This window comes from Oncorhynchus kisutch, linkage group LG11 (assembly GCF_002021735.2).
Source record: "Oncorhynchus kisutch isolate 150728-3 linkage group LG11, Okis_V2, whole genome shotgun sequence".
In the NCBI taxonomy this organism is placed as follows: Eukaryota; Metazoa; Chordata; class Actinopteri; order Salmoniformes; family Salmonidae; genus Oncorhynchus; species Oncorhynchus kisutch.
In genome coordinates, this window is record NC_034184.2 from 86,733,010 (window position 1) to 86,749,222 (window position 16,213).

At 40.5% G+C, this 16,213-nt stretch overlaps 2 protein-coding genes across 2 annotated transcripts in view; one reads left to right on the forward strand and one right to left on the reverse strand.

The window, feature by feature from the left end:
* LOC109876606 (junctophilin-1-like) overlaps positions 1–16,213 on the reverse strand; it is a 257,329-nt gene that overhangs the window by 215,736 nt on the left and 25,380 nt on the right. The gene's annotated exons all lie outside the window — the stretch shown is intronic.
* LOC109888107 (junctophilin-1) lies at positions 8,673–9,594 on the forward strand. The gene is made up of 2 exons (XM_020479315.2): positions 8,673–8,809; positions 8,984–9,594. The coding sequence occupies exon 2, from the start codon at positions 9,124–9,126 to the stop codon at positions 9,577–9,579; it is 456 nt and encodes a 151-aa protein (XP_020334904.2). The 5' UTR covers positions 8,673–8,809; positions 8,984–9,123; the 3' UTR covers positions 9,580–9,594.

Here is a 16,213-nt window from a genome sequence, read left to right on the forward strand (position 1 = left end):
ACAGGGTACCAGTACTGAGTAATGATAACTAGGTTATATACACAGGGTACCAGTACTGAATAATGATAACTAGGTTATATACACAGGGTACCAGTACTGAGTAATGATAACTAGGTTATATACACAGGGTACCAGTACTGAGTAATGATAACTAGACTATATACAGAGGGTACCCATACTGAGTAATGATAACTAGGCTATATACACAGGGTACCAGTACTGAATAATGATAACTAGGCTATATACAGAGGGTACCAGTACTGAGTAATGATAACTAGGTTATATACACAGGGTACCAGTACTGAGTAATGATAACTAGGTTATATACACAGGGTACCAGTACTGAGTAATGATAACTAGGTTATATACACAGGGTACCAGTACTCAGTAATGATAACTAGGTTATATACACAGGGTACCAGTACTGACTAGACTATATACACAGGGTACCAGTACTGACTAGACTATATACACAGGGTACCAGTACTGACTAGACTATATACACAGGGTACCAGTACTGACTAGACTATATACACAGGGTACCAGTACTGACTAGACTATATACACAGGGTACCAGTACTGACTAGACTATATACACAGGGTACCAGTACTGACTAGACTATATACACAGGGTACCAGTACTGACTAGACTATATACACAGGGTACCAGTACTGACTAGACTATATACACAGGGTACCAGTACTGAGTAATGATAACTAGGCTATATACACAGGGTACCAGTACTGGGTAATGATAACTAGGCTATATACACAGGGTACCAGTACTGGGTAATGATAACTAGGTTATATACACAGGGTACCAGTACTGGGTAATGATAACTAGGCTATATACACAGGGTACCAGTACTGGGTAATGATAACTACGTTATATACACCGTGTACCAGTACTGAGTAATGATAACTAGGCTATATACACAGGGTACCAGTACTGAGTAATGATAACTAGGTTATATACACAGGGTACCAGTACTGAGTCATGATAACTAGGTTATATACACAGGGTACCAGTACTGACTAGGCTATATACACAGGGTACCAGTACTGAGTAATGATAACTAGGTTATATACAGAGGGTACCAGTACTGAGTAATGATAACTGGGTTATATACAGGGGGTACCAGTACTGAGTAATGATAACTAGGTTATATACACAGGGTACCAGTACTGAGTAATGATAACTAGGTTATATACACAGGGTACCAGTACTGAGTAATGATAACTAGGTTATATACACAGGGTACCAGTACTGAGTAATGATAACTAGGTTATATACACAGGGTACCAGTACTGACTAGACTATATACACAGGGTACCAGTACTGAGTTAATGATAACTAGGTTATATACACAGGGTACCAGTACTGAGTAATGATAACTAGGTTATATACACAGGGTACCAGTACTGAGTAATGATAACTAGGTTATATACACAGGGTACCAGTACTGAGTAATGATAACTAGGTTATATACACAGGGTACCAGTACTGAGTAATGATAACTAGACTATATACACAGGGTACCAGTACTGACTAGACTATATACACAGGGTACCAGTACTGAGTTAATGATAACTAGGTTATATACACAGGGTACCAGTACTGAGTCATGATAACTAGGTTATATACACAGGGTACCAGTACTGACTAGACTATATACACAGGGTACCAGTACTGAGTAATGATAACTAGGCTATATACAGAGGGTACCAGTACTGAGTAATGATAACTAGGTTATATACACAGGGTACCAGTACTGACTAGACTATATACACAGGGTACCAGTACTGAGTTAATGATAACAAGGTTATATACACAGGGTAACAGTACTGAGTAATGATAACTAGGTTATATACACAGGGTACCAGTACTGAGTAATGATAACTAGGTTATATACACAGGGTACCAGTACTGAATAGACTATATACACAGGGTACCAGTACTGAGTTAATGATAACTAGGTTATATACACAGGGTACCAGTACTGAGTAATGATAACTAGACTATATACACAGGGTACCAGTACTGACTAGACTATATACACAGGGTACCAGTACTGAGTTAATGATAACTAGGTTATATACACAGGGTACCAGTACTGAGTAATGATAACTAGGTTATATACACAGGGTACCAGTACTGAGTAATGATAACTAGACTATATACACAGGGTACCAGTACTGAGTAATGATAACTAGGTTATATACACAGGGTACCAGTACTGACTAGACTATATACACAGGGTACCAGTACTGAGTAATGATAACTAGGTTATATACACAGGGTACCAGTACTGACTAGACTATATACACAGGGTACCAGTACTGAGTAATGATAACTAGACTATATACACAGGGTACCAGTACTGAGTAATGATAACTAGGTTATATACACAGGGTACCAGTACTGACTAGACTATATACACAGGGTACCAGTACTGAGTAATGATAACTAGGCTATATACAGAGGGTACCAGTACTGAGTAATGATAACTAGGTTATATACACAGAGTACCAGTACTGAGTAATGATAACTAGGTTATATACACAGGGTACCAGTACTCAGTAATGATAACTAGGTTATATACACAGGGTACCAGTACTGACTAGACTATATACACAGGGTACCAGTACTGACTAGACTATATACACAGGGTACCAGTACTGACTAGACTATATACACAGGGTACCAGTACTGACTAGACTATATACACAGGGTACCAGTAGTGACTAGACTATATACACAGGGTACCAGTACTGACTAGACTATATACACAGGGTACCAGTACTGACTAGACTATATACACAGGGTACCAGTACTGACTAGACTATATACACAGGGTACCAGTACTGAGTAATGATAACTAGGTTATATACACAGGGTACCAGTACTGAGTAATGATAACTAGGCTATATACACAGGGTACCAGTACTGGGTAATGATAACTAGGCTATATACACAGGGTACCAGTACTGGGTAATGATAACTAGGTTATATACACAGGGTACCAGTACTGGGTAATGATAACTAGGCTATATACACAGGGTATCAGTACTGGGTAATGATAACTAGGTTATATACACAGGGTACCAGTACTGGGTAATGATAACTAGGCTATATACACAGGGTATCAGTACTGGGTAATGATAACTAGGTTATATACACAGGGTACCAGTACTGAGTAGGCTATATACACAGGGTACCAGTACTGAGTAATGATAACTAGGTTATATACAGAGGGTACCAGTACTGAGTAATGATAACTAGGTTATATACAGAGGGTACCAGTACTGAGTAATGATAACTAGGTTATATACACAGGGTACCAGTACTGAGTCATGATAACTAGGTTATATACACAGGGTACCAGTACTGACTAGACTATATACACAGGGTACCAGTACTGAGTAATGATAACTAGGTTATATACAGAGGGTACCAGTACTGAGTAATGATAACTAGGTTATATACACAGGGTACCAGTACTGAGTAATGATAACTAGGTTATATACAGAGGGTACCAGTACTGAGTCATGATAACTAGGTTATATACACAGGGTACCAGTACTGAGTAATGATAACTAGGTTATATACACGGGGTACCAGTACTGAGTAATGATAACTAGGTTATATACACAGGGTACCAGTACTGAGTAATGATAACTAGGTTATATACACAGGGTACCAGTACTGAGTAATGATAACTAGGTTATATACACAGGGTACCAGTACTGAGTAATGATAACTAGGTTATATACACAGGGTACCAGTAGTGAATAATGATAACTAGGTTATATACACAGGGTACCAGTACTGAGTAATGATAACTAGGTTATATACACAGGGTACCAGTACTGAGTAATGATAACTAGACTATATACAGAGGGTACCCATACTGAGTAATGATAACTAGGCTATATACACAGGGTACCAGTACTGAATAATGATAACTAGGCTATATACAGAGGGTACCAGTACTGAGTAATGATAACTAGGTTATATACACAGGGTACCAGTACTGAGTAATGATAACTAGGTTATATACACAGGGTACCAGTACTGAGTAATGATAACTAGGTTATATACACAGGGTACCAGTACTCAGTAATGATAACTAGGTTATATACACAGGGTACCAGTACTGACTAGACTATATACACAGGGTACCAGTACTGACTAGACTATATACACAGGGTACCAGTACTGACTAGACTATATACACAGGGTACCAGTACTGACTAGACTATATACACAGGGTACCAGTACTGACTAGACTATATACACAGGGTACCAGTACTGACTAGACTATATACACAGGGTACCAGTACTGACTAGACTATATACACAGGGTACCAGTACTGACTAGACTATATACACAGGGTACCAGTACTGACTAGACTATATACACAGGGTACCAGTACTGAGTAATGATAACTAGGTTATATACACAGGGTACCAGTACTGAGTAATGATAACTAGGCTATATACACAGGGTACCAGTACTGGGTAATGATAACTAGGCTATATACACAGGGTACCAGTACTGGGTAATGATAACTAGGTTATATACACAGGGTACCAGTACTGGGTAATGATAACTAGGCTATATACACAGGGTACCAGTACTGGGTAATGATAACTACGTTATATACACCGTGTACCAGTACTGAGTAATGATAACTAGGCTATATACACAGGGTACCAGTACTGAGTAATGATAACTAGGTTATATACACAGGGTACCAGTACTGAGTCATGATAACTAGGTTATATACACAGGGTACCAGTACTGACTAGGCTATATACACAGGGTACCAGTACTGAGTAATGATAACTAGGTTATATACAGAGGGTACCAGTACTGAGTAATGATAACTGGGTTATATACAGGGGGTACCAGTACTGAGTAATGATAACTAGGTTATATACACAGGGTACCAGTACTGAGTCATGATAACTAGGTTATATACACAGGGTACCAGTACTGACTAGACTATATACACAGGGTACCAGTACTGAGTAATGATAACTAGGTTATATACAGAGGGTACCAGTACTGAGTAATGATAACTAGGTTATATACACAGGGTACCAGTACTGAGTAATGATAACTAGGTTATATACAGAGGGTACCAGTACTGAGTAATGATAACTAGGTTATATACACAGGGTACCAGTACTGAGTAATGATAACTAGGTTATATACACAGGGTACCAGTACTGAGTAATGATAACTAGGTTATATACACAGGGTACCAGTACTGAGTAATGATAACTAGGTTATATACACAGGGTACCAGTACTGAGTAATGATAACTAGGTTATATACACAGGGTACCAGTACTGAGTAATGATAACTAGGTTATATACACAGGGTACCAGTACTGAGTAATGATAACTAGGTTATATACACAGGGTACCAGTACTGAGTAATGATAACCAGGTTATATACACAGGGTACCAGTACTGAGTAATGATAACTAGACTATATACAGAGGGTACCCATACTGAGTAATGATAACTAGTCTATATACACAGGGTACCAGTACTCAGTAATGATAACTAGGCTATATACACAGGGTACCAGTACTGAGTAATGATAACTAGGCTATATACACAGGGTACCAGTACTGAGTCAATGATAACTAGGCTATATACACAGGGTACCAGTACTGAGTAATGATAACTAGGCTATATACACAGGGTACCAGAACTGAGTAATGATAACTAGGTTATATACACAGGGTACCAGTACTGGGTCAATGATAACTAGGCTATATACACAGGGTACCAGTACTGAGTAATGATAACTAGGTTATATACACAGGGTACCAGTACTGAATACTGAGTAATGATAACTAGGCTATATACACAGGGTACCAGTACTGACTAGACTATATACACAGGGTACCAGTACTGAGTAATGATAACTAGGCTATATACACAGGGTACCAGTACTGACTAGACTATATACACAGGGTACCAGTACTGAGTCCATGTGTAGAGGTACGAGGTAATTAAGGTAGATAGGATAGATATATATACAGTGCAGAAAGGGTCAATGCAGGTAGTACTGGTAGCTATTTGGTTAACTATTTAACTAACTATTAAACTAACTATTTAACTAACTATTTACCTATCTATTTATCTAACTATTTAACTAACTATTTAACTAACTATTTACCTATCTATTTAACCAACTATTTAACTAACTATTTAACTAACTATTTAACTAACTATTTAACTATCTATTTAACTAACTATTTAACTAACTCTTTAACTAACTATTTAACTATCTCTTTAACTAACTATTTAACTAACTCTTTAACTAACTATTTAACTAACTCTTTAACTAACTATTTAACTAACTCTTTAACTAACTATTTATCTATCTATTTAACTAACTATTTATCAGTCTTATGGCTTTGGAGGGGTAGAAGCTGTTCAGGTTCCTGTTGGTTCCAGACTTGGTGCATCAGTACTGCTTGCCATTCGGTAGCAGAGAGAATAGTCTGTGACTTGGGTGGCTGGAGTCTATTACAATTTCTGGGGGCCTTCCTCTGACACCGCCTGGTATAGCGCTCCTGGATGGTAGGGAGCTTGGCCCCAGTGATGTACTGGGCCGCACGCACTACCCTCTGTAGCGCCTTGCTGTCGGATGTCAAGCAGTTGCCATACCAGGCGGTGATGCAGACAGTCAAGATGCTCTCGATGGTGCAGCTGAGGATCTGAGGGGCCCATGCCAAGTCTTTTCAGTCCCCTGAGGAGGAAGAGGGGTTCTGTACCCTCTTCACTGCTTTGTTGGTGTGTGTGGACCATGATAGATCCTTAGTGATGTGGACGTCACAGGAGGCTGTGGATCGGGAGGACGACTCATAATAATGGCTGGAACGGAGCGAATGGAAGGGCATAGAACACACGGAAACCATGGAAACCACGAGTTTGATGTATTTGATACCGTTCCTGTGATTCCGCTCCAGCCATTACCACGAGCCCGTCCTCCCCAATTAAGATGCCACCAACCTCAAGGAACTTCAAGGTTTCCACTTTCTCCAGTACAGCCGCGTCTATGTTAATGGGAGCGTGGCTCAGTCATCTGTTTCCTGTAGTCCAACCATCAGCTCCTTTGTCTTACTGACAATCTAAACCAGCAAAATGTAAACAATTATTGAATGATTTCTAGTTCTTGCAAGCATTATTTCGTGCATAAAGGGTTCATGAAGAAAATGGTAAATCTATAAATCAGTGTTATTTTTTATTTATTAGCATGTTGATAAACTTAGCACAGTTTCGTAACCCGCTACCTGATAGGCTACCCATGAGGAGCTGTCCATGGCGGAGGTTCTGAAACCGCATGGTGCAGAAACACTCACATTCTGATAATTGAAGGACTGTGTCCAATCACAACTCGGCTCTCTTGCTGTACCTCCTGAACATAACCCTTTATTTCTCATGCTGAGACTCAGCCATATTTTCTGACGCCATTTTAGCAGATCTGTCGCTGCGTTGCGTTTCGGGACGGTTAGTCCAGGCCTCCACTCCGCTGCCTCATCGGACGGCATCACACCCCTCTGAGATTCATAATTGATGCTGAATGTATAAGAGATTTACATTTCACTTTTCTTTTTTTTTGCAGTTTGCTGACTCTCTTATCCAGAGCTGCCTATGAATGAACATCGTTCCTCTCAAACGATCACAACTTCGAGTAGGCTATGTAGGACTATATAGCCTATTATGTAAGCCTATGTGGTTGACGCTCTATTTGGCTCTACTCTAGGCTATGCAACGTAGGCTATTGGTTTAGTTTTTTTGCTACGCGTGTAATAAAATAGCAAGAAAGACGTGTCATTAAAAAAAAAAATCGTCGCTTGAGATAGGTTGTAGAGTCCACCCCATACAGAAGTCCTATGCGTATAAACGCCGGTCTGTAACAAGTGTGTCACGCATTGCTTCCAGCCACCAGCAGAGGTCGCTATTATCCCATCCATTTCCCTTGGTCCAATCTGTCGAGCACTTTGATTTGTGATATTGTCAGTTACTGTAACGACAAATGAATAGTTTCCATTCCATTGAAGTCTATATATTTTCATCATGTCCAAACTGATTGATTAATGACGTTGTGTAGAATTATGGAGTAGAACTTTCGAGATTGACCTCGTTACATTTCAAATGGCAGAAGTTACCCTGGAGGCTGCTCTTAAAGAGGTACAATTCTAGGTTGAGGAATGTAATAGCATAACTTAAATACACCTTTTACACACAAAAAGTAAACAGTAGCATTGAATACAACAACGATATGTCATATTAATGTTGTTTGTTTTCCTCATTACAACATGTTGAGAGCTTCAGCGATCTTACCGTGACTACATCGGACATTTATATTTGATCCCCGTGTTCACGCACACCTCCAAAATAGCCGTTCCGTACAGAGAACACACCTGTGCGAGGAAGGAGGCGCGCGTTTTTAAAAAGTCCTGGCACCACCACCGGTGGCGGGCGGCGGCAGCAGCAGGTTGCGTCGCAGCAAAGCGGCAGTGCTTATCTGACGGGTTGGTCCGCTATTTGAACTATGATTTAGTGGTTGAACAGCGGCACATAATTCAGATGGCTCGAGTGCATCCACCCTCATAATTAGCTGAGGGGGGTGGTGGGAGGTTCTACTGGCGTGACGTTGAAATTGGCTGTGTCTTTCTTGTTCAGCGACTCGATGCTTCTCTCTCTCTCCCTCTGTGATCAGTGGGTGAGAGGGGGGACGGAGCTATCACACAGCGGAGGATACAGCGTGCGCCTCCGGTAAATTACGCTTCCCTCCCCATTCATACACACACACACACCCACACACACACACACTAACCACATCACACATAATTGTTTCTTTACATATCAACCTCTTGGAACACACTACCCATGATTCCCACCACCATCATCACTGTTTTTTTTGTTTATTTTTACTTCTTGTGCAAACAGAGTCCTCCTCTCGTTGGCTCATCTCTCCGTTTTCTCCACCTCTCCGCTCCCTGCTGGATCCCTTCTGGGGGGGTAATAACACGAGACCATTGAATCATTCTGCAGCCGTAGCTTTCTGCTTCATTTCACGGCTGTTCTGAATGACGGGCGGAAGGTTTGACTTCGACGATGGAGGAACATACTGCGGCGGGTGGGAGGACGGTAAAGCCCACGGACATGGCATCTGTACCGGGCCAAAAGGCCAGGGCGAATACGCCGGCTCCTGGTCGCACGGCTTTGAGATAGTGGGGGTGTACACCTGGCCCAGCGGGAATACGTACCACGGCTACTGGTCCCAGGGGAAACGGCATGGGCTTGGGGTCGAAACCAAAGGGAAGTGGACTTACCGCGGTGAATGGAGCCACGGATTCAAGGGTCGCTATGGACTCCGACAGAGTCACAATACACCTGCCCGGTACGATGGGACGTGGAGTAATGGCCTACAGGACGGGTATGGGATTGAGACCTATGGCGACGGTGGTAAGATATACCATTATACTGTTATACCGGATTGGCATGTATTTTTTTTTTGTTGTATATTGTGTGTGTCTCTTTAAACCGTGAACCAGTGGGATCTGTCGTGATGTGTTGTGGTTTTTGACGTGCGAAAAAGGTTCATGAAAAGACAGAACGGAGATGTGACTGTCTATAGCGTTGGTTTATTATTGCGTTATTAATAACGTTAATACCGGATTGTAACTTTTCACATTTATACAGATTTTGTGCGCTTTTGACTTCAGCTCCATTACGCGCAAGGAAACACGTTTGTCACCGATGCGCCTGTGCCTGTGTTATTCCGTGACCAGCAACTCGCGTTTTCAGCCATTGATTTATACTACACATGTGACAGTAACAGTGTACTCGGGGGTGATGGAGAGTAGAGAGATAGAGCGAGTGTGTGTGTGGTGTTTGGATTGGGTCAAATCAGGTCAAAGTGCGTGCAGGGCAACCCTCTGGCTAGCATAGATACTGCCATCTAGATGATTCTAGCTAGACTATCACCTAGCCTATTGGTCCGTGGCCCATTCTAAGATTGAAACCATTCCAAAATAAGACTTAAGAATATGTTTTTCATATTGAAGCCTATTCCTTTCTGTCAGTAAACAGCCAGTATTGAGACCCCATAAAGATGTGTCCTATATACGCACGGTCCTCTATATAGACCCATCATTCTCCTAACCTACACAGTCAGCAGTGTTGACACCCTCACCGGGGGCTGAAAGTGAAACCAGAGCAGGTTGACAGACAGACACATCGGTCTACAGGTGTCCTCTGTATATAACCTCACTACTATTATGTTACTGCTGTTCTTTCATTATTTGTTATTTCATTTTCCTTTTATTATCTTTATTTATTTATTTTACTTAAAACTGCTGTTAAGGGCTTGTAAATGTAAATAAATTCAGCATTTCACTGTAAGGTCTACTACACCTGTTGTATTCAGCATTTCACTGTGAGGTCTACTACACCTGTTGTATTCAGCATTTCACTGTGAGGTCTACTACACCTGTTGTATTCAGCATTTCACTGTGAGGTCTACTACACCTGTTGTATTCAGCATTTCACTGTAAGGTCTACTACACCTGTTGTATTCAGCATTTCACTGTGAGGTCTAATACACCTGTTGTATTCAGCATTTCACTGTGAGGTCTACTACACCTGTTGTATTCAGCATTTCACTGTGAGGTCTACTACACCTGTTGTATTCAGCATTTCACTGTGAGGTCTACTACACCTGTTGTATTCAGCATTTCACTGTGAGGTCTACTACACCTGTTGTATTCAGCATTTCACTGTAAGGTCTACTAAACCTGTTGTATTCAGCATTTCACTGTAAGGTCTACTACACCTGTTGTATTCAGCATTTCACTGTGAGGTCTACTACACCTGTTGTATTCAGCATTTCACTGTGAGGTCTACACCTGTTGTATTCAGTATTTCACTGTAAGGTCTACTACACCTGTTGTATTCAGCATTTCACTGTGAGGTCTACTACACCTGTTGTATTCAGCATTTCACTGTGAGGTCTACTACACCTGTTGTATTCAGCATTTCACTGTTAGGTCTACTACTACACCTGTTGTATTCAGCATTTCACTGTTAGGTCTACTACTACACCTGTTGTATTCAGCATTTCACTGTAAGGTCTACTACACCTGTTGTATTCAGCATTTCACTGTGAGGTCTACTACACCTGTTGTATTCAGCATTTCACTGTGAGGTCTACTACACCTGTTGTATTCAGCATTTCACTGTAAGGTCTACCTACACCTGTTGTATTCAGCATTTCACTGTAAGGTCCACTACACCTGTTGTATTCAGCATTTCACTGTAAGGTCTACTACACCTGTTGTATTCAGCATTTCACTGTGAGGTCTACTACACCTGTTGTATTCAGCATTTCACTGTGAGGTCTACTACACCTGTTGTATTCAGCATTTCACTGTGAGGTCTACTACACCTGTTGTATTCAGCATTTCACTGTGAGGTCTACTACACCTGTTGTATTCAGCATTTCACTGTAAGGTCTACTACACCTGTTGTATTCAGCATTTCACTGTGAGGTCTACTACACCTGTTGTATTCAGCATTTCCCTGTGAGGTCTACTACACCTGTTGTATTCAGCATTTCACTGTGAGGTCTACTACACCTGTTGTATTCAGTATTTCACTGTAAGGTCTACTACACCTGTTGTATTCAGCATTTCACTGTAAGGTCTACTACACCTGTTGTATTCAGCATTTCACTGTGAGGTCTACTACACCTGTTGTATTCAGCATTTCACTGTGAGGTCTACTACACCTGTTGTATTCAGCATTTCACTGTAAGGTCTACTACACCTGTTGTATTCAGCATTTCACTGTGAGGTCTACTACACCTGTTGTATTCAGCATTTTACTGTGAGGTCTACTACACCTGTTGTATTCAGTATTTCACTGTGAGGTCTACTACACCTGTTGTATTCAGCATTTCACTGTAAGGTCTACTACACCTGTTGTATTCAGCATTTTACTGTGAGGTCTACTACACCTGTTGTATTCAGTATTTCACTGTGAGGTCTACTACACCTGTTGTATTCAGCATTTCACTGTGAGGTCTACTACACCTGTTGTATTCAGCATTTCACTGTGAGGTCTACTACACCTGTTGTATTCAGTATTTCACTGTAATGTCTACTACACCTGTTGTATTCAGTATTTCACTGTAATGTCTACTACACCTGTTGTATTCAGCATTTTACTGTGAGGTCTACTACACCTGTTGTATTCAGTATTTCACTGTAAGGTCTACTACACCTGTTGTATTCAGCATTTCACTGTAAGGTCTACTACACCTGTTGTATTCAGCATTTTACTGTGAGGTCTACTACACCTGTTGTATTCAGTATTTCACTGTGAGGTCTACTACACCTGTTGTATTCAGCATTTCACTGTGAGGTCTACTACACCTGTTGTATTCAGCATTTCACTGTGAGGTCTACTACACCTGTTGTATTCAGTATTTCACTGTAATGTCTACTACACCTGTTGTATTCAGTATTTCACTGTAATGTCTACTACACCTGTTGTATTCAGCATTTCACTGTAAGGTCTACTACACCTGTTGTATTCAGTATTTCACTGTAAGGTTTACTACACCTGTTGTATTCAGCATTACACTGTCAGGTCTACTACACCTGTTGTATTCAGTATTTCACTGTGAGGTCTACTACACCTGTTGTATTCAGCATTTCACTGTGAGGTCTACTACACCTGTTGTATTCAGCATTTCACTGTGAGGTCTACTACACCTGTTGTATTCAGTATTTCACTGTGAGGTCTACTACACCTGTTGTATTCAGCATTTCACTGTGAGGTCTACTACACCTGTTGTATTCAGCATTTCACTGTAAGGTCTACTACACCTGTTGTATTCAGCATTTCACTGTGAGGTCTACTACACCTGTTGTATTCAGCATTTTACTGTGAGGTCTACTACACCTGTTGTATTCAGTATTTCACTGTGAGGTCTACTACACCTGTTGTATTCAGCATTTCACTGTAAGGTCTACTACACCTGTTGTATTCAGCATTTTACTGTGAGGTCTACTACACCTGTTGTATTCAGTATTTCACTGTGAGGTCTACTACACCTGTTGTATTCAGCATTTCACTGTGAGGTCTACTACACCTGTTGTATTCAGCATTTCACTGTGAGGTCTACTACACCTGTTGTATTCAGTATTTCACTGTAATGTCTACTACACCTGTTGTATTCAGTATTTCACTGTAATGTCTACTACACCTGTTGTATTCAGCATTTTACTGTGAGGTCTACTACACCTGTTGTATTCAGTATTTCACTGTAAGGTCTACTACACCTGTTGTATTCAGCATTTCACTGTAAGGTCTACTACACCTGTTGTATTCAGCATTTTACTGTGAGGTCTACTACACCTGTTGTATTCAGTATTTCACTGTGAGGTCTACTACACCTGTTGTATTCAGCATTTCACTGTGAGGTCTACTACACCTGTTGTATTCAGCATTTCACTGTGAGGTCTACTACACCTGTTGTATTCAGTATTTCACTGTAATGTCTACTACACCTGTTGTATTCAGTATTTCACTGTAATGTCTACTACACCTGTTGTATTCAGCATTTCACTGTAAGGTCTACTACACCTGTTGTATTCAGTATTTCACTGTAAGGTTTACTACACCTGTTGTATTCAGCATTACACTGTCAGGTCTACTACACCTGTTGTATTCAGTATTTCACTGTGAGGTCTACTACACCTGTTGTATTCAGCATTTCACTGTGAGGTCTACTACACCTGTTGTATTCAGCATTTCACTGTGAGGTCTACTACACCTGTTGTATTCAGTATTTCACTGTGAGGTCTACTACACCTGTTGTATTCAGCATTTCACTGTGAGGTCTACTACACCTGTTGTATTCAGCATTTCACTGTGAGGTCTACTACACCTGTTGTATTCAGTATTTCACTGTGAGGTCTACTACACCTGTTGTATTCAGCATTTCACTGTAAGGTCTACTACACCTGTTGTATTCAGCATTTCACTGTAAGGTCTACTACACCTGTTGTATTCAGCATTTCACTGTAAGGTCTACTACACCTGTTGTATTCAGCATTTCACTGTGAGGTCTACTACACCTGTTGTATTCAGCATTTCACTGTGAGGTCTACTACACCTGTTGTATTCAGCATTTCACTGTAAGGTCTACTACACCTGTTGTATTCAGCATTTCACTGTGAGGTCTACTACACCTGTTGTATTCAGCATTTCACTGTGAGGTCTACTACACCTGTTGTATTCAGCATTTCACTGTGAGGTCTACTACACCTGTTGTATTCAGCATTTCACTGTGAGGTCTACTACACCTGTTGTATTCAGTATTTCACTGTAAGGTCTACTACACCTGTTGTATTCAGCATTTCACTGTGAGGTCTACTACACCTGTTGTATTCAGTATTTCACTGTGAGGTCTACTACACCTGTTGTATTCAGTATTTCACTGTGAGGTCTACTACACCTGTTGTATTCAGTATTTCACTGTAATGTCTACTACACCTGTTGTATTCAGTATTTCACTGTAATGTCTACTACACCTGTTGTATTCAGCATTTTACTGTGAGGTCTACTACACCTGTTGTATTCAGTATTTCACTGTAAGGTCTACTACACCTGTTGTATTCAGCATTTCACTGTAAGGTCTACTACACCTGTTGTATTCAGCATTTTACTGTGAGGTCTACTACACCTGTTGTATTCAGTATTTCACTGTGAGGTCTACTACACCTGTTGTATTCAGCATTTCACTGTGAGGTCTACTACACCTGTTGTATTCAGCATTTCACTGTGAGGTCTACTACACCTGTTGTATTCAGTATTTCACTGTAATGTCTACTACACCTGTTGTATTCAGTATTTCACTGTAATGTCTACTACACCTGTTGTATTCAGCATTTCACTGTAAGGTCTACTACACCTGTTGTATTCAGTATTTCACTGTAAGGTTTACTACACCTGTTTGTATTCAGCATTACACTGTCAGGTCTACTACACCTGTTGTATTCAGTATTTCACTGTGAGGTCTACTACACCTGTTGTATTCAGCATTTCACTGTGAGGTCTACTACACCTGTTGTATTCAGCATTTCACTGTGAGGTCTACTACACCTGTTGTATTCATAATTTCACTGTGAGGGTCTACTACACCTGTTTGTATTCAGCATTTCACTGTGAGGTCTACTACACCTGTTGTATTCAGCATTTCACTGTAAGGTCTACTACACCTGTTGTATTCAGCATTTCACTGTGAGGTCTACTACACCTGTGTATTCAGCATTTACTGTGAGGTCTACTACACCTGTTGTAGTCAGTATTTCACTGTGAGGTCTACTACACCTAGGTTGTATTCAGCATTTCACTGTAATGTCTACTACAACCTGTTGTAATTCAGCATTTTAATTGTGAGGTCTACGACACCCTGTTTATTCAGTATTTCACTGTGAGGTCCTACTACACCTGGTGTATTCAGCATTTCACTGGTGATGGTCTACTACACCTGTTGTAATTCAGGCATTGTGATGTCTAATACACCTGTGAGGCATTCCTTATGTCTACATACCTGTTGTATTCAGTATTTCACTGTAATGTCTACTACACCTGTTGTATTCAGCATTTACTGTGAGGTCTACTACACCTGTTGTATTCAGTATTTCACTGTAAGGTCTACTACACCTGTTGTATTCAGCATTTCACTGTAAGGTCTACTACACCTGTTGTATTCAGCATTTTACTGTGAGGTCTACTACACCTGTTGTATTCAGTCTTTCACTGTGAGGTCTACTACACCTGTTGTATTCAGCATTTTCACTGTGAGGTCTACTACAACCTGTTGTATTCAGCATATTTTCACTGGTGAGGTCTACTACCAACCCTGTTTGTATTCGTATTTCACTGTATGTCTACTACACCTGTTGTATTCAGTATTTCACTGTAATGTCTACTACACCTGTTGTATTCAGCATTTCACTGTAAGTGTCTACTACAACCTGTTGTATTCAGTATTTCACTGTAAGGTTTACTACACCTGTTGTGATTCAGCATTACACTGTCCAGGTCTACTACACCTGTTGTATTCAGTATTTCACTGTGAGGTCTACTACACCTGTTGTATTC